General features: G+C 36.1%; 1 protein-coding gene across 1 annotated transcript in view; it reads left to right on the top strand.

Annotated features, from left to right (window-relative positions):
• The window catches only part of CWC27 (CWC27 spliceosome associated cyclophilin), a 97,967-nt gene that overhangs the window by 9,326 nt on the left and 64,841 nt on the right, over positions 1-23,800 (top strand). The window contains exons 9-10 of the mRNA XM_085042376.1: positions 2,428-2,461; positions 6,308-6,483. Coding sequence (XP_084898502.1) covers positions 2,428-2,461; positions 6,308-6,483 — 210 coding nt within the window. The remainder of the gene's footprint in view (positions 1-2,427; positions 2,462-6,307; positions 6,484-23,800) is intronic.

Below are 23,800 nucleotides of genomic sequence, written 5' to 3'. Positions count from 1 at the left end.
ATTTTAACCACAATTAAAAGTATTGAGGTGAGAAAATTCCATGAAAATATGTTAACTCCAAGAATTGGCTTGGTTTGGAAGGAGCCATTAAACTTTTATCACATCCGACCTCCCTGCAACGAGCAGGGACATCTTCAACTAGATCATGTTGTATAGAGCCCAGTCTAACCTGGCTTTGAATGTTTCCAGGGGTGGAGCATCTGCTGCCTCTCTGAGCAGCGTGCTCCAGTGTCCCAAGACCTGCATCATAAAAAACATCTTCCTTTTATCTAGTCTGAATTTAACCTCTTCTGATTTAAAACTGTTACGCCTTGTTCTTTCACAACAGGCCCTGCTGAAAAGTCTGTCCCCATCTTTCTTATAGACCCACTTTAAGTAGGGAAAGGCTCCAGTAAGGTGTCCCTGGAGTCCTCTTCAGGCTGAACAATCCTGCCTTTCCTCATTGGAGCGGTGATCATCTTCATGACTCTCCTCTGAAGTGTCTGCATCATATTTCTGTCTTTTCTCTGCTGGGACCCCAGAGCTGGACACAGCAGTGCAGGTGGGGTCTCACCAGAGCAGAGCAGAGCAGAGCAGAGGGGCAGAATCCCCTCCCTGGCCCTGCTGCCCATGTTACTTTGGATGGACAGGACACGTTTGGCTTTTTGGGCTTCAGGTGTACATGGTCAACTCATGTGCAGCTCTTCTTCCACCAGCACCCCCAGGTCCTCCTTGCAGCGCTTCTCTCAGTCCATTCATCTCCCAGTCTGTCTTGAAATCAGCAGTTGCCCTTACCCAGGTGCAGCACTTTATTAAATTAATGGCATTGTTTGCAACACATCCAGAGTTTCTTTGATGGTCTTGGTTACTTAGTGATTGCTTAAAGCACTCTTCAAAGCCTTGACTTTTGGGACTTCTTTAATATTTCTTGCTTTTTCTCTAACATCTGTTTTTAAGTTGTGGATTAAAAAGGTTCAAGGGTCACTATTAGTTTATTATAATTAACAGTGGATGTATTAGCCTTAGTATATTCAAATAGATTTTTTAATTTACCAAACTGCAGCTGTAATAGCAAATTAAAATCTCGATGTTAAGCTTAATTATCAGTAAAATGCATCTTCCAAAATGTCACAGAGAATCACACACAGAATCACTGGGTTGGAAGAGAACTTCAAGTCCAACCCATGCCATGGTACTGAGTGCCACATCCAATCTTTTTTAAAACGCATCCAGGGATGGTGACTCCACCGCCTCCCTGGGCAGACGATTCCAGAACTTTATCACTCTTCCAGTCAAAACTTTATCCTAACATCCAACTTCAATTTCCATTGGTGCAGCCTGAGACTGTGTCCTCTTGTTCTGTCAGTTGCTGCCTGGAAAAAGAGACCAACCCTCACCTGACTACAGCCACCCTTCAGGTAGTTGTACAGAGTGGTAATGTCTCCTCTGAGTCTTCTTTTCTCCAGGCTAAACAGTCCCAGCTCCCTCAGTCGTTCCTCAGAGGGCTTGTGTTCCAAGCCCTTCACCAGCCTTGTCACCTTCCTTTGGACACATTTGAGTGTCTCAACATCCTTCCTGAACTGAGGAGCCCAAAACTGGACACAGTGCTCGAGGTGCGGCCTCGCCAGTGCTGAGTACAGAGGAAGAGTGACTTCCCTGATCCTGCTGGCCACACTATTTCTAGTGCAGGTCAAGATGCTGTTGGCCTTCTTGGCCACCGGGGCACACGGCTGACTCATATTCAGTCAGCTGTCAACCAGTACTCCCAGGTCCCTTTCTGCCTGGACACTGTCCAGCCACACTGTCCCCAGCCTATAGTGTTGCAGGTGCTTATTGTGGCCAAAATGCAGGACTTGGCACTCGGACTTGTTGAACTTCATCTTGTTGGACTCTCCCCATCTATCTAATTGTTCCAAGTCTCTTTGCAAAACCCTCGTACCTTCCAACAGATTGACACACATCCCCAGCTTGGTGTCATCTGCAAATTTACTAATAGATTCAATGCCCTCATCCATGTCATCAACAAAAATTTTAAACAAAACCGGCCCCAGCACAGATCACTGAGGGGCACCACAATATAAACTACTTGCAGTGAAATGCTACTTATTTTTCGATAAATGAGATCAAAAATATATCAACTGAGTTTTGGTGGTTTTAACTGTATACATTAGTGTTTTGCTTCAATAGTTCAAGATATGGTTGGGATTTCTCCATTGTATAAAAGTCCTTGTTTTTAAATATTTCTCATTAGAAAAGATTATGATGGTCCAATGATAGAAAATAACATTAACTGATACTTTTAAGATAAATGTGAGGATGATACAAATTAGTAAGTTGACTAAAATTTCAGGTGTCTAACATTTGTTTTATTTAAGAAATGTTTGGTTTTAAATAATATTTTGAATCTCCTCTAGCTCTTCAAAGTAATTACTATTTTTTTTCTTTTAGGGAAGTGGCAAATGAAGAAAAGGATTTGAGTGAGGTAAGTATCATTTTTTTACTAATAGGCCTTTGTATTTTACTGTGTGCAGATTAGATTTTCTTTGGGGAACAAATGCCACTTTAGAGAGCTTTGAGAGCTAGCTCAAGTCAGATTTCCAGTAAAAGCCTGAAGGCCCTCTCCAGCTCTAAGGTTTGGCTATTCACAGCAGGGTAGATTTAGCATAGTACCTACTACACTTTATAAAAACTGCTAATGTTGTATTTCAGTCAGTAGATTAGGTATATAGGAGTATGATATATGGGTTGTGTACCACAGGATGACAAACCACCAGAGTGATAAAAACCTTAACTCAAACTGCTTCTAAGAAAATAGTTAAAATTAAGTTTGTCATGAATAGTTATGTAATTGCAATGCTTGAGGGTAAGTTTGCATGTGAGTGAGTCCTTTTTGAAACATTTCTTCAAGAGAACAAAAATCAGTGAACTGTTGAATTGTGGCAGTTAAATTGTATTGACGAAGACTGTCACCTCTGAAAGACATGAAATCTGAATAATCAAGCAGTAACATTCAGCTAAACATGGAAACACTTTAAATACAAGTAAATTGTAATACATGGTGCAGATAAGCTGAAGTATGTCTTTGTCTCCAACCATAGATCATGGGAGTACCCCTTTGAATTGCTGTTGAGATAAAGATGTAATATTTGACTAGGAGTGTAATCTCCCATTCCCCTTACTGAATCCTGGAAAGTATTGTTTTTATATCTATCCATCATACACAGGTATTAACTACACTGTGTTGACACACTCTAAGTAAAGGAAGAGCACAGTCTGTCCCATTCATGTGCCTAAAAAAAGGCATCTGCTTACACCCTGTTCCTTTTTTCACAAGGCATAGTATGAATTCAGGGTTTTTTTTACTCTTCTCCTCCTGCTGTGTGGGAGCATTTTAATGTTAGAAGGGTTTGGGGAATGCTGTTTAATGATTATTTATTCAGATGTTCAAGTAGCCCTTTCTTAAACAAACTGGATTCAAGGAGTATAGAACATGGATGTATTAGGCTAAAGAATAAAAATATAAATAAATATACCTAATTAAGCCAAAGTTGGAAATATGAAGGTGTTCTTTTTCCTGGAGAGGTGTTCTCTTAAGATTTCATTTTATTGAAAGATTTTAGCTAAGATCTAGCGTTTCAGGCAGTTCCCTGAGTCTTGTAAAGTGGTACTAATATTTTGTCATCTCTCTTGGAGTTACTTTAGTTAACACATCACAGGATCACTTTTGCATTTACACAGCTGCAATGTGTTGGTCATTTTATAGCCAATCCTGGGAGCAAATAATTCTTCCAGATCTCCCTACCTCCCCCAGCTAACAAGCCCATAATGTGTAAGAGAAACTCTTGCTAGTATTCCCTAAGCACCTGGCCTTGGTGTTCATGCTATGAAATACCATCCTGTTTCTCTTACTGCAGTCCTCAAAGTCATACATTTAATTATTTGAGAGAGCCTTTGTATACCTTGTAGCTGTTTGTTAAGATTCTTTTTGTGCTCAAGTTGTTACTGGAAACATTCTATGAAATGTGTTCACAAAATTTTTTCCCCACCAGTGACACCTCTTTTCTGCACAATTTCTTTTCCTCTCCTATATGTCAGTCAGTTGCTGAGCAGCAAGTTTCGTGCAGTACTATGTATAAAGAAAATTAATAATAATCTTAGATGGGAAAATCGTATTGCATATAGTATCCATTAGTCATTCTATCGCAAAATATCTCTTTACATTTTTATTTCCCTAGTAAAGAGAAGAATAGGGCAACTCCATGTGGCTAATAACAGCAACAAGAAGTAGTACAGCTTTCAGGCAGGCAGTTTTGCATTTCTGTGTCACATGGGAAACAATCATCAGCCAACAGAACAGCCACTTCCCTCTTGAGATGCCCTGTAGTTCAGTCTGGGTTGTTGAATCTATTGTTAAATATATTTGTTGAGATCAGATGAACTTCATGAAAGAGAAGAGGGACTGAAGGACAAGACTGGGCAGGAGAAAAGAGCAGAGCTGCAGGAGGGAAAGAGGTTGAGAAGAAAGGTTATATCCTATTTTCTCAGTGGTTTTTGGAAGGAAAAATGGTGAAATACCATGCAAACTGAGAGTAATGGATGGTTTGGGAAGCCGGGAATTTAGGCAAGTGGGAGAAGTTGAACCAGTTTGTCCCTCCCATTTAAACCCTCCTTGTGTTACTCAGATTTCTGTATTTTTTAACTAGCTTACTGCTTAGCAATTGCAATTTGTCTACAGTTGTCCATTTTAACTCCAGATGTTATCCTGTCTAACTCCTTGTATTTCAGTGAAATACTTACCTAAACCCTAGCCAGATCTCTGCCAGGAGGTTGTCTTTGTCCTTGACTGTTAAACACTTTGAACACAGTTCTGTCACTTTCTCTTTTAGACCTCCCGCTGCCATTGAGGTCTATAGTCACCCATCTCTCTGACAATTTATCATGTAAGGAAACCCTTCAGAAAGTCTCATCATCTCCTCTGTGAAACAATACCTTTCTGGTAAATTAAGGGAAATGCTGATCCTATTCCACTTTTCTCTTCCTCTTTTGAAAAACAACAGACAGCTGCCCCGCCAACAACCTTTCAATCTTTTCATTGGCAAAATATTCAGCTATTTTACTGTGCTGAATATTCAGAGAGTTCTTTTTTATTCCTGACTGGTCTTGTCTAAATCTCAAATCTAAGCACAGTAGTCTAAAGATTCCAAAACAGTGACTCCGCTACAACTTCTGAAATCCATTTTTTAATTTTTCTCTTCTATTCTCATATTTTACTTCTTGCTGCTTTTACTTTTCTATTCTCTCCCCCTCCATGTTTATGGACATGGTCTTCGTCTTACTCTTCCTCCTATCTGTCCATCCCACACAGGACGTATACATAGTCTTCCTTCCCAAGTGCTTACATTCTGGCAGTCTCCTGGATACAGTAAAGTCCTCTGGATAACCATTTCTAAGTGTCCTTTCTTTCTTTGGCTACAATTAGAATCATGTGGCATCTTACACTTACTTCTCTTTTGCTCATTAGCATCACACCAAAGTAAACGTAAAAACATGTACCATTTCACCTTCAATCTGCCATTCTTAATTAAGATTCATACAGACTTCCTTCTTCAAGGAGGGAAGCAGTCAAACTTAGATCTCTTGATCTAGTCAGGCCACTTCTTCATTCTCCCTTCGAATGTCTTTGATCCAAGGTGGTTTATCTCCTTTTGCCTGCCTCCCCTAGGCCTGGAGGGCTGAGTCCTTTCCTTGGACCTCTGTAGCAAGCTGGGATGATTGATTCCACAGGTTTTCACAGCCCGTTATGGCTCATTTAGCATTTGTAAATTCCATAACAGGGGCTGATGGGCCATCAGCCATCCCATCATCTCTTCCATCCCATCATGACTGTAGTATAGCCTTGTGGAAGGAAGTTCTTAAATTTTTCTTTTCAGTGGAAAATTAAGGAAAAGTTTAGTATATTGTCTTAATCAAATTTTGGGTTCATGAATAATGATTAGAGTAATATCACACTGCTATGATGTCATCTGTAGACCTGTAAGAGTTAATAGTCTAGAATAGACTGTTTCAATTTTTTTAGAATAGACTGTTTTATCTTTTTTAACCCTACAGAAAAGAAGTAATTTGTGTGTGGAAAAAAAAAAATCATATTTGTATTTCTTTGTTCCCTCTAAAGCAAATAAGAAGATACTTGTTTGAAAAGTTTGCTTTGAAATGAACTATTCATCTTTTTTCTTGGAAAAGATTATATTTATAAGAAATGTAATTTCATAGTCGACATTTTGTACTAAAAAAAATTCTAAAAGAGTTTTTTAATTTTAAATCAATAAAGGACGAAGAAGAACATGATGAAGATGCTGATAGTGTAGAAGATGAAGTTGCTAGTAATGAAAGATCTCAAATAAAGGAGCGCATTGCCAAGAAATTGAAAATTGATACAAGTGAAAACGCTAAACAGCAACTTCAAGAGGAAGAAACTAAGACAGAAAGGAAAACAACTAGTCGCAGGTAAGGATTCGTTTGTTTGTTTGTTTTCTTTCGATTGTTTGCAGTTAGAGATTTCTGCTCAGTTCCAGTTTTGCAGTTACAGCATTGATAGGTGAGTGGTACATTAAAAAATACTCCCTCCTGTCCACCTCCAACTGTGGAAGGTGAGATTGCCTATTACTTTAATCCTTTCCAATTTCTTAGTTTTGTTTGGCAGTTTGAATCAAACAGTTAACATACATTTTGTTGCACTCAGCACTCATTGATACCTTGTATGGGAGTTTTTTTATTTTTTCCTGTGAGTTAGAAATTAAGTGTATCTATGTGTATTGGTCACACTTTATGTTGTCTTCCTACTTTCTACTTCCTGTTTACTTTTTTAATTTACTCAATGTTGTAGGATTGAGTTTTGCACCTTCTTTATCTGTAATAACACATAGTAGACGTCTGCCACTGAGACTCTCAGAAAGACTTCTTAGTCATCCCATGAAGTCTCATATAACACAGTACTCATTCTTGCAGTGTAGTAGGCACATCAGTTTTTCTTTACAGACATCAGAGCGTGGATTCCTGTCATGTAATTTAGCTGTGCCAGTCTTTGTGAACATCTCTTCTAACTCAGAATATTCTGTGATTCTGTGCTGATTAGCACTCAGTTTTCAGTGAGTTAATTTGTTTTCTTGGAACCTTGTGTCTTGACAGTTTCTCTTGCAGCATGAGTTTGGGGATAATATTGATATTGCGTAAAAACATTCATCATGTAGGCGAGTGGTGAATAGTAAGTCTGATGTAGAACTTACTAGGAATTATGATCTAGTGTTTCAGTAAATACAGACTCCAGAAGTTCCTGAAGAATTAAGTCTTCACAGCTAAAAGGTTAAATGTGTAAGTTTACTTATTCGGTGAAACTTGCTGGGGGCTTGGGGGAGGAAACATCAGAAAGCTGATTCAGACTCTTAACTTTACACAGCTGTCATATGTAACTCCCTGATTAAATTATTCAGGCCTTGCCCATACTAAATTCTGCATATGTAGTGGCTGCTTTGGATTCTCTCCCATAACAGTTTCCTCTGAAGGGAATCATTCTGGTTTCTTTTCCTGTAGTGATTTCTTTTCCTGTTCATTTTCCTTTTTTTCCTGTTTCTTTTAATTGTTTTGGGGTTTTTTTCAGTTTAGTCTCATTGCAGGTAAGAATTTGTAGTTAATGGCCAAGGCATAATGCTAACATGGAAGAGTCTAAAACAGTCTAGATTTTGTCTTTGTTTGTGACAAAAGAATACCTGCTATACCAGTTCCATAGTAGTTACCATCCCTATTATATCCCTGGGATACGTCTATGAGAAGTAAGGGCTTTGGATCAAAACATGTGAAGATAAATTTGTTGTCATAATAGACTGTCAGATAAAACATATTGAAACTTTGGTTAGTAGACAGAAGAAATAACTGAAACAAAATCAGTTGTTATTTTACAGTCTTCAGAAATTCAGTTAATTGACTTCCACCACTTGCAGGTTTTTATGGTTTTATATGACTATATAATTGCTAAAAATAAAACCAATCATATGTTTTATTGAAAAATGGGCTTTTCTCAGCTATGGTGAGTGTTCAGTCATTATCTTAGTTGTAAAGCAAAACTTATTATTACTAAGAGAAAAGAGAATTCACTCCCTGATAGTTATACCTATCAATATAACTTTTTACTGGAAGAATTTTATATGATTTTAAAATAAAGATTAGTAAGTTTCGACCATTTCATGGTAGATAGTATTTTTAACTCTGTCTGGCCTTTATGTTTAGAAGCAGGCCACTATTTTAGTTGTAGAAAAACTTGCATTATTTTGGATAATCTTTTAATACTGGTATATTAAAATATGCTGACTGTAAGTGTTACTGTTTGTCTGCCTTTCTTGGACCAGTGAAAAGCGCAGTGACAACCATCTGTATTAACCACTTGAATAGGTTTGAAGAGCTCTAGGAACTAAAATATTCAAGGGATTTAAGAGAGAAATTCAGTGTCCTTTTCTACATCTTCTTCACTCTTGCTTTGAAGCTAAGAATCATGCCAGGTACAGTGCAGAAGCCTTTGCAATTTGAGCAAATCTGAATTGGTTCCAGTCAGTTCTTTCTCAAGCCTGGAAGATGTTACTTTTAAAGTTCCTCATACTTTTTGTGTTTGCTGAAGGGAGGTACAGATAATAGCCAGAGATACATAAAAAGAGCATTTGACATCAAAGCACAATAACAAAAATAAAGATACTGTAAACAATAATTATAATTTAAATGGGCATTAGTTTTTCCTGTCATATGATTTACTTCTAGTTTGAGTCTAGGTAGCTAACTTCAATGATTTGTCAGATTTCTTGTAATCAACAAGACCAGTGTGGTCAGATCTGTAAACTGATGTTCCTCTCTATTTTTTGGAACGATACATAAATCTGATCGCTTTGTGGAGTCATGTGTTGTGGTTTAACCCCAGCCAGTCACCAAGCCCCATGCAGCCACTTGCTCAATGTCCCACCGGCAGGATATGGAAGAGAATCAGAAGACAGAGATTTCAGCTAAGGTAAAGACATTTCAATAGGGAAAGCAAAAGCTGCACATCCAAGCAGAGCAAAACAAGGATTGAATTCACTGCTTCCCACAGGCAGGCAGGTGTTCAGCCATCTCCAGGAGAGCAGGGCCCCATCACACCTAACAGTGACTTGGGGAGACAAACACCATCACCTTAAATGTCCTCCCCTTTCTCCTTCTTCTCCTGCTTTATACACTGACCATGGTGTCGCATGGTCTGGAATATCCCTTTGGTCAGTTGGGGTCACCTGTCCTGGCTGTGTCTCCTCCCAGCCTCCCAGGCACTCCATTTCTCCTGCCAGTGTGGCAGTATGAAAAGCTGAAAAGGCCTTGGCTCTGTGTGAGCCCTGCTCAGCAATAAAAAAAAAGACCATCTCTGTATTACCTTGTGTTCCACACAAGTCCAAAACGTGGCTGCATGCTAGGTACTGTAAAGAAAATCAAGTCTACCCCAGCTGAAACCAGCAGAGTTATGCACACCTGCATAAATCTCTAATTCTTGAGCACTGGTTTTCTATTTTTTCAGTGTTCCTTTCTCTCTTTTTCTCACTTGCAGTAAGTGAAAGAAAAGTAAGTTTCTTTCACTTACTGCAATGTAAATTGCAGTAAGTGAAATAAAGTATAATGATTTTATGGCTATGTTAGATATAACTAGAACATAGTTCAAAAACTGTATGGTTTTGAAAGAACATATATAAGACATCTTGTAAAACATTTCATTTGACTTTTCCTTCTGTTGTCTTTGAAGTTGTGCTGTGTGTTGCTTTGGGCATTGGTGGCTGTACCATCTCTGCTGTGGTCAGTATAGCAAGATCAATAAGTATGATCCCAAAATCTGGTTACTAGTCCTGTGGCTGAGATTGAAGTTTAAGCTTCTCAGAGTCAATGAATTGTTCTTGTTTGTGGTGACTGAACACATACAGTTTAGCATTAAATAGTCATATCCAGTAGTGGAGGCAAGGATTCAGAAATTTGAAAGGTCTCCTAGAAGAGCTTTCTCTGAAAAAGAATCTTGAACTATGTTTCTGCCAAATAACATTTTTAGAGTAGCAAAATGCTTTGGAATCTGTACAGGTTTACTACCTACCTATCTGTCCAACCACCTGTCCACCAATCTGTTTAATTGTCCCTGGGGTTTTATAAGAATGGCTGCTGGAAAAAAAAATTGCCTGAGGTGTAATAGCAAGTTTGTAGCATAAAGAGAACACAAAGCTAGAGGACACCCTTAGGAATGAGATACTCAGTGTCCAAGCCTGCATCGTGTTTTAGCTCATTTTCAGAGACATTTGTGTAGTCAGTCTGTAAGCTTCTAGCGCTGCATGTGGTCGGTCAATGTGCTCTGTTTGTGGTTATTCTGCTCTTTCAGGGAGGCAGTAGTAATAGTATTGCAGCCAAATTGGTTATCTTAACTCAGAAGAGGGTTTTAATGGATGCATTTTTAGCATTTGAGAGCCACAGCCTTGGGAGATACTACTTAGTATCACAAGTAATATAAATTTCTAGACTTAATGTTTTCCAAATAATTGTCTGGCACCCTCTGGCCTGAAAATCAAAGGCATGATATTGTTTGTTATAAATAATGTGTTCTTACAGTTGAGGTCAGTTTAGATAAAGTAAGATAAACAATATCAAGTTGCATTGTCTGAAATAGTGGCTATTTTTTAAGTGTACTGGAGATCTTTGATGATATATTCATGGGTGTTCACCACCCACTGTAGTCAAAGCCTGTAGTGATCAGAGGAAGAGATGTGGGAGGTGTAAATATCAAACAAAAAGTTGGATGGACCATAGCTTGAGGGTCATGTCTACTGACATATCAGAGGGTGAAGAAACTTCTGATATCTATCAAAATTTCATGTCATCAGATACTTAAATGTACTAATAGAATAACTGAACTTCTAAGAATATTTGTTTCAGAGTGCTGTCTTTAATGTGCATGACTTCATCTGCAGGAAAAAGTCACAGCCCTGTTTCTTTTCATCCAAATGTATTTGTGAGGTCTGAAGGTTGGACATCTATTTCAGAGAAGCAGTATGGAAACAATAGAAGCCTTCTCAAATTCATGGTGCTGAGATCCAATACGCCTTCTAAATGCAGCCATACTTGAAGTGCTCAAACAATGAAGTTAATTTTAGTAATTTCAGTTTCGTGCATTTTAACCTCTTACATATGTTTCAAAAATAGTTTTATACACTTCAAAGTTTTGTATTAGATAAGAAACTTGGGGAAGGCATTTCCCACTTGTTCTGGCAAGTTGTTAGAGTAATTCCATAGGCCTGTAGTTTTTATTAGAAAGCTTAAACCTAAAGAACAGCTGTTTACATGAAGGAATGTTTAGAGATTGAAGATGTGTTTGCCATCATTGCATATGTAATGAAATTTCTCAGCATCACATTGAGTTTGTAAAATAGCAATGGCTTGAGATGACCATCTGAAGGCTTCAGAGTAAATAGGTCTCTTCTAGTCTCGTAATTAGAAATATTTCTTTTACATTTCTTTTCATCCTGTAGGTGGAGCTCGGATGCTACACATTTCTGGTTACCAGCTTTAAAAATTTTCGGTGCTTCTTGTTTGCAAGACACGCAATGTGGAGTGAAATACAGTAGACTGTATAGTTTTTCACTCTACAGTTAACAAATTCAGTTGCATGCTTGTAATGGATGTGGAATTAAATAGCAATATGGAATAAGTGCTTAAAATAGCTAAACTATAGAGGAAGAGAAGCTGACTTTTTGTGTAGTTAATGTCACTTGAATTTAGTTCTGTGTTTCTACTTGTATATTTTTTTCTTAATAATCCTATAATGTGCAGTTGAGCCAAGTAATCACATTTCTTTTGGTTTAAAAGCTATTACTATCATAAGGAGATTAATAATAGTAGTAGTAGTAGTAGATACTATTAACTACTTGTAATTAATAGCTATATTGCCTCTCCTTTGCGTTCCACTTTTTTTCATATACCCATTCGTTTGTCATTGGTAAAGTAAATCGTTTGTGAAGCTTCACATATTTTCTATGCGGATATAAGTAATTACATCCTTCATCCTCAAAGCAGTAACCTAAAACAGTTTTTAAAGTGTAATTTCTCAGACACAGTTTTTTGTTGAAAGACAAGATGAAATAACTTGGACAAATAGCTTATTTCCCCAGGGTCCTTTTGTCATCAGGCACAATTGTAATAAAAATAGTTAATAATGCTAGGCAGGAATTCAAGTTCATGCTAAGTCCAATTCAGACCAGACAGTAAAAATTTAATATAGTCAAGACACCACGACATTTTCTTAGCATCCACCTGAGTAAACTTTGACACATTGACCACACAAGTGTGCTTTTCTGAAGTGCTTTTATAGTAGTGTGGTGTGGAAAAGCCAAAGGTGATTTTATGTGATCACATGGAAGTCTTTTTTAAAAGACCTCTAAATCAAAACTTTTCTCTCTTTATATATCTGCAGTTGTTACAAATGATCATTTGGATATTTTGTATTTGTAAATTAATAATTTATGTTAGAATATGTTGTTCTAAATGCATTTACTGTGCACTTGTTATCTTGTGCTTATAATGCAGGCATTATAGTGAAAAGCAGTAAAAATGTATATTTACATGCTTCTACATGTTTAAACTTAATCTAGTATCTCATCTTGTGTTTAGCAAGCTACCTTTTTGTTGATGTTGTCTTTTTACAAGTACAGCAATGTGATGTCAATATATATTCAGAGCTACTTATTTACTTTGGAATGTGAAGTTTTATCTGTTTCTATATAAACAGATAAATTTCTGCACAAAATTACTATTTCAAATTTATTAACTGTACTTCTAATCCTACTAGCATTTTTTTAAACTTAGTATAACTTACTATCAGACTTTGTCCAATGATAGCGTTTGTCTCCTGGTTTTTCAGTTTAGCACCAGAAAATATACATTGTATGTTAATAAGAGTGGCTTTCAAGGTTCTGAGTAGAAACAGTTTTTGCAACTGCCTTCAAACTTCACTGAACCTAGAGAGCTGCTGCTGTTTTCCTATGGCAAATTCAGGTATTCTCTTAGTAGTGTTGAAAGCCAAAGGAGACTATTAGATAAACCGTGTATCTCATGCCATAATTTACTGCCAATTACCCTTGTATTGAACTCACCGTTTGTCTACAGCTAGACAGGAAAGGCATTCAAACATAATTTTTGTAGATATCACAAGAGTGTAGTTTGGTCCACTAAAATAAGTGTCCAAAGCATTAAACAATTTTAAACAATTTATATATTAAATTGATAAATTTCAACTTTATGCAAAAGTAGCTATTTAATCACATACTAAAATAATTTTAAATAATATTGAATAAAATTCTAACCAGTATTTCTGTAAATTGCAAAAGCTCATATAATGCTGAATTTCAAGAGAGCAACTAAGCAGCAAATCTTTGCTACTCATCCTGTTTCAATTCAGTGTATTGAAATATTTCTCTTAAATCCTAACTTTTAATGGCCTTTATTACATTAAACATACTTAGCACTGTTCTAAGTGTTCCAGTAGTTGTTCTTCAGTAATTAATAGATTTCTGTTTCTGTTCTTTCACTCTTGATTTGAATTGTTTAAAAAGCTCTTTGGAAAAGCACTAGGCATATAGTACTAGACATAGCATAAATATGCTGCTGCTTATACAGAACAGTATATGGTAGTATTTTAGTCTTTCTGTTTTTCTGTATCTTGATTGAACTGTTTCCAAGCAGAATTCCATTACATTAGTCATTTGCCTTAGATACAGTACATCGAGAACACTAGCTGGCCTGACAGTTTTTCTTGTTCATCATGTAAGTTCTAGAGAAGGTACTAATTCAAGCATGTGAACTTGGCTGTGAAGACCTGACAAGATTATAGGAGATAAAATTTCTGTAGTACCAACATAAATATTTCAGTGTATGTCAGGATAGTGCTCTTTTACTAGAGAAGCACTTTATGAAAATCTGGACAGGACTCAGCCCCAGTAAACAGGTAGTAGTGAAGTTATTCCCTTATTTATTAATTGACTTTATGGCATAAGAATACAGAAAGCAGCTGCCAGTTGTCAAGATCAACACATTTTCCAGGGTTTATTCTGTAGTTACAAGTGCTCTGATGTACAGTTCTAGCCTCACATGTGCCAAACTCAGCTTTTAATCAGAACACAAGCGAGGCACTGTCTTGGAAGAATTTTGGAGTTTATGTCAGAAATTAAGTAGACAAAATGACACATGCTTCCAGTGGTTTGAAAATGGAATTTCAAACCATTGAAACTCTAAACACTTTTAAATTCTAAATATTTTTAAATATTCCTAAATTCTAAATACTTTTAAAACTGTTTTACCCAAGAGAATATGTCTTGTGTTTTATTGCCACAGCTATGATATGGAGATATGCATGAGCCGAAGCTACCTGGAAAGTTTTTTTTTCCTCCCGTGGTGCTAAGAAGCACAGACACTAACTGGTGGGAATTGTGTAGCTACTAAAAACAGTGGGAAAGAAAGTAACCTGAAAAAGGAACTTATTTTTATGTGTTCTGTTAAAACCCAGTTTGGTTGAGTGTGTGTCTGATTAATGTAGTAGCTGTTCTAAGCTTCTGCCTCTCAAAAAATATAAACATTTATTCTTCCACATATTTGTACTTTATAAACTGAACTTTTTGTAAAGGGATTCTTTAGCTTCTGTGAAGATGTCTTTATACACTAGATCCCTAGAAAAAGAAACTTCTATGGTGCCTTTCTTGATCTTGACAATAGCTAATGTTAAACTAGAAAATCACACACACACAAATTTACTACAGATGTAAGAGAAAAGAGGAAGAGACTTACTTCTATATATTTCAAGTGCCTGAAAGAAGGGAAATGTTTTCAGAGTGTTTTGGTTTAGTATTGATATCCTAATTTTGTAATTATATCATATACAGTCATCCACAGGACATATATTCTTACAGTCATACCTACCTGTACATCAGTTGTTTATTTTGATAGGCTTCTACATTAATTCATGTGTATTTTGTATGCTTTGAGTGACTTGTCATAGCCTATAAATTCAATAAGGATTTGAAATGAAATTGCTGATTTGTAAATTGCCATTTATCCACAGTCATATTGAAATTGCTCACTTTTGCAAGTGTTTACATGAGTCTGTGATGCCAGTGAAACTATTAATGTAAGCAAAAATCCATAAATAAGCCTGAGAACCAGTGAGGTTCCTTTGGACTGGAATTGACAATCATCTTATGGTATAAGGATAAAAGAAGAGAAAGGAATATTTTTGCTAAAATGACAGAAAAATCCTTTCCCTTGGGATTGAGTAACTTTTTTTTTGGGACTGTCTCAAGACATTGTCATCTTCCGTTCCTGTCTACTTGGCCTCCTTTTCTTGCCAGTTTTTACACAACTAGAGTGTTATAGTTGCTTGTGGAGTTCCCTATAAAATAGACTGCTTACACAACCCTAGTTAATCAAATTTTAAAAAGTCAGCTACAAAATCAGAACCAGAAGTAACCAGTCATAGACAAGAGACTTCTAAGCAAGTTTTAGTGCTATAGAAAGTAAGCATGTCCTTCTGTCCACAGCATACTATATAAAAAATTTCCATCTTACAGTGGAATGGGAACAGCTTCTTGGTGGGACTAGAAAATGATATTTACTTTTGTTTTAATATTTACATTTTATCAAGTCATTTTGTTATTACTTTTTTTCTCATCTCCACTAACATCATAGCACTAATGCTTTAAAAGTACACTTAATTGATACTTTCTTTTGCTTTACATATTTCTTTTGCTCAGTGCCTGAGGGATCACTCACTTCAGTCTATTTTTCTGTAAGGATAGCAATAATACTTGGCTCAGTTAAGTGTAATGTTTCATATTTTATCCATTTTTCTTTTACATATTCTTAAGTTATTTTTCGATTGATGATATTGTCTGTGTATTTTTCCTTTGATAAAAATAAATTCTTAAGTTATCTGTAAGTTTAAGAAGCTACTGTGCTTCTTTCAATTTGCATTTTTATATTCTGTTCAAGAAATTCAATACTTTGGACATGTATTACTGACATACAGAAAACAAAGATTACTCCAGAATTGTTCTTAGACATACATTTACTTTCTGAATAAGACTATTTTCTTAGGGCTAAGAATTGCATGATCCACTTACTCTTTTCAAAATAATGTAAATTTTTCTGCCTTCTTTACCTTAATAACATTCATTGTAAAGAAAAAATAATCCCAGACATACTCTTTGTAGAGTTAATGATTGGCAGTAACTTAAAAGCAGACTATACTATATTAAACACAAGCCCAGATTGTTTGGGCACAAAACCCAGAATCCCAGCACTGAGATTATTCTTGGCTAAGCATCAAAGCGTGTTAATACGTATAGTGTTAGACTGGGACAAAGACGGGATTGTTACTGTGGTATATTTCATCCTGCTGCTACTTGGCAAGGCTCAGTGTGTTTTTAGGTGAAGTTTGTGTGTGCATTTGTCTAGTCACCTGGAAAAAAGGATGCGTATATGACCCGTGAAAATGCAGTTAGCATGATGGAAGGTGAGAACGTGTAATCCTTATTATACAGTGAATTGTTAGCACTGTATAGTGGGTAGGATACCATTTCAAAGAGCTGGAGTGTTCTCAGTTGTTTAGCTGCACATTTGATTTTTTTTTTCTTGTAACATAACAAGATGGATTTAGGAATGGTATAGCCATGTACTTTTTAATTGCTAAATGTTCATGCTCCATTTCCTTTTTTTTCAACAGAGTTGAGTAGCATGGGAAGAGACTTTCTGAGGGTTTTCTTTCTATTACAGAATACATTTTCTGTAAATATGAGCAGTATATCTTAAAGTGGTACTGTAGTGAATGTTCGAACATTTTCTTTAAACATCACATCTGATGTCTAACTCTAGACAGTCAATCCATATTAAAATTCAATATTTTTATTATTTTTACATGCCTTTCTACAGAGCCAAATAGGTAATAAGTATTTTCAATGTAGTGTAGAACAAGTGATATTGGTTATCAGACTCTGATTGTGGAATCTTTGTAATGAAAAATGATTTGTAAATGAAAAGAAGGGAGTTCAGTTATTGCCTAAAACGTTGCTGGGATACATTTTTGATAGCAGTTAATAGTAGTTGATAATTTGATAATAACGAAACAAAATAAATGACAAAACTTTGTGAGCTGAATCACAGAATGGGTAAGGTTGGAAGAGTTGAATAAAATCTATGTCAACGTGAATAAAGGAAACCGAACTTGAATCCTTATAAGGGTCTATCTGCTTCTAATGAGAATAAGCTGTTTATCTAATGAAAGTGGAAAACATCCAAAAAGCTTGAACCTTGAGAGGATAAGTCAGAAAAGGATGTAGGATTGTTTAAACCAGTGTTTTACCTAATAGAGCACACAAGACTCTTAAATTCTTTTATCTCACTCCTATCTTTTGGTAGGAAGAAAGCCCGTTTTAATACAGAGAATATACCCCACAAAGATTTTCTTTGATAAGTGCTTTTCTTATTAAGTAAATAAAAAGGCTGCTGCTTTTCCATCTGCCTTTTGGCTCCTCATGGACCCTTTTTCACTCATCTGCTAGCCTTCTGTTAGCATATCTTCATTTGCAAATTGTACCAAATCTCTCTTGGACTTTGATGCATCAGTTTTCCCTTTGTTACAGCCTTTGTTACATGTCAGCTTCATCAGATATTTTGCTGTATTTTCTTCCTTCACACAAGATACTCCGATAGTCTATTTTTCTTTATGTCCACAAGTAGTGGAAATATTTTTTCATGGCTTTAAGTTACAGTTCTGTTATTTTTGCTCAAGAACACTTTATCAATCTCAGGCATGTAATTATCTGAGTTATATTTTCTCATTGTAAAGAATGATATAACACTACTTTCCCCTTCTTCCTTTACCCCCTGCATCTCTAGAATTTTCCTCCCATTTTATTTACAACCAGTGCTCCCCATGGCTCAAAAATCTCTTTAAGCCTCTTTTAAAAAAACTTGCAAGCAAATTTCATTACCATGTTGCAATTTTTTCTCTGACACTTACTTTTAGTTGCTTGTCTTTCTGTTTTGGGATAACTCAAGAACACAAAAAAATGTGTCATACTCAGATATCATATCTGGCTTTCTCCAATATGGTGTGAACAGAAGAGCTATTGAATCTTTTTCTCCCTCTCTGTACTGTAAATCCTTTTCTTTTTTAGGTTTTAATCCCTATCATTAAAAAAAAAGTAGGGAATTTTCTGTACATGCTCAAGGATGAATGTCAGTATAACTTCATATCTGTTGTCATAATTAAATGGACAATGGTTGTTTGAAAATCAGTTTTTTATGTAAAAATATTTTTACCTTATTGAAATAACATCTGAGGCCAAGTTAAAAAATTCTTCTTCCTGTTTTGTGCCATTTTTTGATTGAGGCCTTTGGCAGCAAATTATGAATAACCAGCTTCATGCTTTGATTTGTACAGTTGTTTATTCTTTGTGTTTTCCTAGACCTTGAGTATAAAATTAAAGATACTGGTAAAATCAAAGTGTCAAGCCAGATGTCATATGTTTATGGCATCTTTTAAAATAAAATTTGTATTAGTAATGGTTTTTTTGTATTCTAGTATGTTAAAAAGTATGTGTCTATCAATGGACACTCTGCAGAAAATGGATTTGGTGAATTCATATAGTTTCTCCTTATTCTGCTGGAGAATACTATGGTCTTAAACCCAAGATACCTTTTCTGAGAACTGGACCAGATATTGCCAGTTTCTGTAGCGCATGGCATTGTCTCGAGACTGCTTTTATTACCAAGAAGGTGTAGAAGGTTTGGACTAATGCGACAGAGTGGCTGTTAACTCTGAGGATATTATATTAGGATATTCCAGTATCTGACATGAGGGAAGAACTCTGATAATACAAGTAGCACTATTAATGGCAGTGGAAGCAGCAGTTGAAAATACACAATTTCATGGAGCTGGCTATAGCATGTGAATGTTCATTTTACAGTTTGCTGCTTTCTCTAGGGGTTGTTTTCTAGTTCTCGTGCGTCTCAGGGCTCTGACAATCAGTGGCACTGCTCCTTCACTTTCTGATAAATTAGGGAATGCTTTGAGCCATCAGGGAGATAGGGGTCATAAAAGTGAGCAGGAGAGAATTATGTAGAATGCTTCCATGCATTATTCTAGTCTGCTGATTTCTAGCTGAGGAACGTTACAAAAGAAAGACATATTGCTGCAAGAATAAGTGAGAAGTCAGTCTGACTTTTAGCGGATTTTGTGCATTGCTACAGAAATGTGGCTTAATGGTCTGCAAAGAGAACGCAGTTTTAAAAGTTGTATAACCATGTTACTGCACTGTAGAAGGAAAGTTTTAAAACCATGCCCAGCCTATCAAATGACATGTGGAAATACCTTGTGTGTTCTTGCACATGTTTTTAGAGCAGTGAAGTTGACCATTTTGGACCACATGGTGGTGTGCAGGGTCAGCATGGGTTATTGAGTCCTGCAAAATCTAGGCTGCACCCAGCTATTTCTCTGTACTGTCTGTAAACTTCCAGAATGTGAAATGTACTGAGACATACTCACCTGGGAGTAGTGGGGTGGGGAGGAAATTAACAAAACTAAACAACCAAAAAAATTAATTCATTATTAAAAAAAAGCAAAACCCCACAATAAACACAGCAATGTAATTTTTATGACCATTTCCATTTGTTCCATTTTGGCTCATTGTGCACCTGAAAATCTGTGATCCTCTCGGTAAAAAGGTTAATGCACACTGTTTGACAACTTCCCAAGTTAGAGAACAGCAAAGCATACCGTAGTCACAGTTGGATAATTTCACAATAAAATCGCTTTTTAATGAGAAGTGTATCAGCAGTACAGACCTTTTGAAGTTCTCCTTAAGTTTGGCGGATAAGCAGCCATACTGAGCTCATTGATGGAAAAGCATTATTTGCTGAACAAGCCTCGTGCTTAAGACTGGAAGTCATTGTTACGTCATTTCTTGGTTAATTGGCTGCACCTGTGATTTGTTAACAGCTCTAATCCAGTGGTCTCTGAACCACGTGTGGAAAGGTCAGCAGGAGAGAGAGTCTGGTGCACTGTGAAACATTGTTAGAGGTAATCTTAGTTTGGCAACCTGTCGTGTTTGTTAAATCCAGATTGTCACTTTTCAGCTCATGGCGTGAGCTTCTCAAAACGAGAATGGTGCAGATAACTAGAAAATAAAGTCCATGGTTCTTGTCCTTCAAGGCAATGTTTAGTTAAGAACACAAGGATATTTTTAAGAATGTTTTAGTCTGTAGGTTTGTGGTTTGTAATGAAAAATTCTTTACAACTTTGTTCTCCTTAAAGTTGGAATTTGTTGTGTTTTTCTTAAATATGAGTGTAAAATTAATATGAATCCAGTGAAATATGTCTAGATATCTATATGTACAATTGCATGCAAATCTATTTCTTGGTATTTTGATCTCCCTTCCATGTCGTAGAGTTTGGGTTCTCAGCAGTCTCAGGTGCTTGTCATTGTGTTGCCTTTTATCATGTAATCATATCTGGGGAGACTGAATTTTCAGTATAGTTATTACACGAGTATTATATGAGTAATTACGTTCGTGCTATTTATATACATGAACTATCTTTTAACTGTAGTGTGCTTTTCAGCTAGTTAAGTAGTTTGAGTCTTGCAACTAATCTGGAAAATACTTTCTCCATACATTGGTACTGTATCTGAATTTTGAAAGTACATCTGAGTATCTTGGGCAGTAGAATTTGAGATAATTTGTGCTTTGCTTTTGTCTTTTTTGTACATTGTGTAATAAGCAAGTTGCTAAATTTGTTTAAACAATTTGAATAAGTTTACTTAATTGAAACATCTCTTGTAACATTCTGTATTAAACAGGAATGATCTTGCTGAAAGTTAAGATACCATAGAATGATAAAATTATAGGATGTGTTGAAAAGGACTTGGAAAGGTCACCTGGTTGAACACTCCTGCAGTGTGCAGGGATATCTTACACCATTTTATTTTGCTCAGAGCCCTATCCAACTTGACCTTGAATGAACCCCAGGAATGGGACATCCGTCACTTTTCTGAGCAACCTGTTCCAGTGTTTCGCCACCCCCACTGTAAAGCATGTCTTTGTTATATCTAGTCTGAATCTATACTCTTTTAGTTTAAATCCATTACCCCTGTCCCAACAGGTCCTGCTTTAAAAAGATTATCTCCATCTTTCTTATAGACCCCTTTAAGTACTGAAAGGCCGCAGTAAGGTTACCCCTGAGCCTCCTCTTTGCTAGACTGAACGACCTCAACTCTTTAAGCCTTTTCTCACTAGATAGATGTTCCAATCCTCTGATCATTATTATCATCTTCTGGCCGCACTCCAACAGGTCCATGTCCTTCCTGTGCAGGAACCCCAGAGCTGATGCAGCACTGCAGCTGAGGTCTCACCAGAGCAGAGCAGAGGGGCAGAATCCTCTCCCTGGCCCTGCTGCCCACGGGGCTTTGGATGCAGCCCAGAATATGGTTGATTGTTTGGGTTGCAAGTACACGTTGCCAGGTCACACCCAGCATTTTATCCACAAGAGCTAAAAGGGCTGCTCTCCTGACCTCTTGTGGCACAGGAATCATATTTTTTCAGAGAAGAGTCTAAGTTGGTAGGGTTTTCATGATTGAATTAAGATTTTAATATTGATTGTGAGATCACAACATCTACTTTAGAAGTTGTTGCTTGTATATGAAATGGGGAATATTTCTGAGTGCATGTGGATTAAATACTAACCTAGTACAGTGTTCATGTTTCATTATTTCCCAAATAATTCCTCAAGAAACAGTAGAGATTTTATGTATAGCATGTCATCATCACAGAAATGGCATTATGGTAGTATTCTCATTTTAAATATATGCATACTGTAATTCACTGTAAATGGGATAAATCATAATGAGTGAAGTATTTATGCCACTCTTGCTGTGGTGGAAAATAGGGTCTGAGCTAATTTTATGGATGTATTTTTCCTCTCCAAGATAGCATTCTCAAGCAAGGAGGTTGTGTGGCTATTTCAGTGAGTAGGACACAAAAGGGAGAAAAACTTTTACTGTGAATTGAGGTCAGCAGTTTCATAATCACTTCCAAAAAAAGAGGATGGACTTAATGTTTCCAGCTTATTCTGAACTGCAATTTTGTATTTTTATTTTTAATGTATATTGTCTGTGAAATGCTCAAACTCAACAGTTTCTTAGAGACTTAATGGGATATTAATTACAATGTACTTTGGAGTATTCTGGTGAAATATAATATTTTTAGAATGAAAATATGATGCAGGTTTCAGATTATTTAATAAATACTTTATGTGCTCTTTTTTTTCTTGCAGTTCTACGCTGAGCAATTTGGTGTTCATTCACAGTAGCCAAAGACAGTTACCAAACTATTTATTAGGTATATTGAGGTTGCTAGCTATTTTGATTACAAAATAAAGTATCAGAAACTAGCCATTTTGCTAAAATGTCCAAAGAAAAACAAATCACTTCAGCCATCTAAAATGTAAAATGCTCTGTCATCATTATATGTTTGAAGTTAAAGTTACAGAGTTAAAGTTACCTTTCATCAACAAAGTATGTTTTTCTCATAAAAAATAAGTGCTTAAATGAAGAATAAACCTTCATCTACTTAAAACAGCTGTATTTTTTATGTCATGGTATCCCTTCTATTTCATAGTAAGGATAATATCTTCACAATAATTAGTGGAAAAAGTAATTCAGTTAAATTTGACAATAACCTTCAATTTGTTTAAAAGTGTAAAAATTGAATTTAAAATTAATTTTTATTTTTAAAAACAAGTGCATGATCCAGTGAAAAGAGTCATTTTAATTGAAGCTGTTGGGTTTTTTAATAACACCTCTGCCCAGAAAAAAGAGTTGTAGTTGGTGGAATTTTAACAGATTTTAGGGCATTATTAAGGCACTGTCTAATATCCTTCCTGGATAACTGAAAAAAATACTCTTTGAAAAAAATACTTATGCCTACCAAGAAAACAGTATTTATATTGCTTTTCATATTACTCAAAATGCAGTGATACTTTTAAAGAGTTATTATCTGTTATAATGTGATTTTTGTTTGGCAAATCTTTAATAAAAATTATCCAAATAATATTACCATCCTTAATCTGAGACAATTTTTAAATCACATAATCCATATTCCTCTCCTGGTCAGTTTTAGTGGCTGCCCCTCGAATCCTGGCTGTAATTTGTATGAGTAGAAGTTTTTCCTGTGAAACTTCCAGTGGCCAGACAAAAATAAATAGCTTAACTTGTTCAAAGCCATAAAGATACTTCTATTTTGCATCTGCAAAATTTTATCTGCAGTCTGTTCATGGTAGATGTATTATTATAAGGTTATAGAAAGGCTTTAGAGTTGTAGTTGTAGCCATTTTCTGATGGTAAGTTTAAAGGATTAAGCAGCTCTTTTCAAAACTCTGTCGTCAGTAAGGTGGTAGAATATTGGTGAGGGAAAAATGCATTCATGGGTGTCTGTTTTCATTCAAGTACTTCCTCCACAAATTTACTGCCCAGTAACCTTTAGGCTCGTTGTTTTTTTTTCATTGACTGATGAAATGGTAGATGCAGGCTGTTGGCAGAAAAGGATGGTTTTGAATGGTGGCTATTGTTCTATCAACATTAGAACCCTCTGGCTAGAGGATCAGCAAGAATGCATACTAAGATTAAGTGACAATGTTGTCTCATGTTCATGGAAATAACTTGCTGATAAACTATGACAGTACAAA

Source organism: Lichenostomus cassidix, chromosome Z (assembly GCF_008360975.1).
Source record: "Lichenostomus cassidix isolate B80296 chromosome Z, HeHo_3.0, whole genome shotgun sequence".
Taxonomy (NCBI): domain Eukaryota; kingdom Metazoa; phylum Chordata; class Aves; order Passeriformes; family Meliphagidae; genus Lichenostomus; species Lichenostomus cassidix.
The sequence above is the reverse complement of the archived record's forward strand: the minus strand, read 5'-3'. Positions and strand labels throughout refer to the sequence as shown.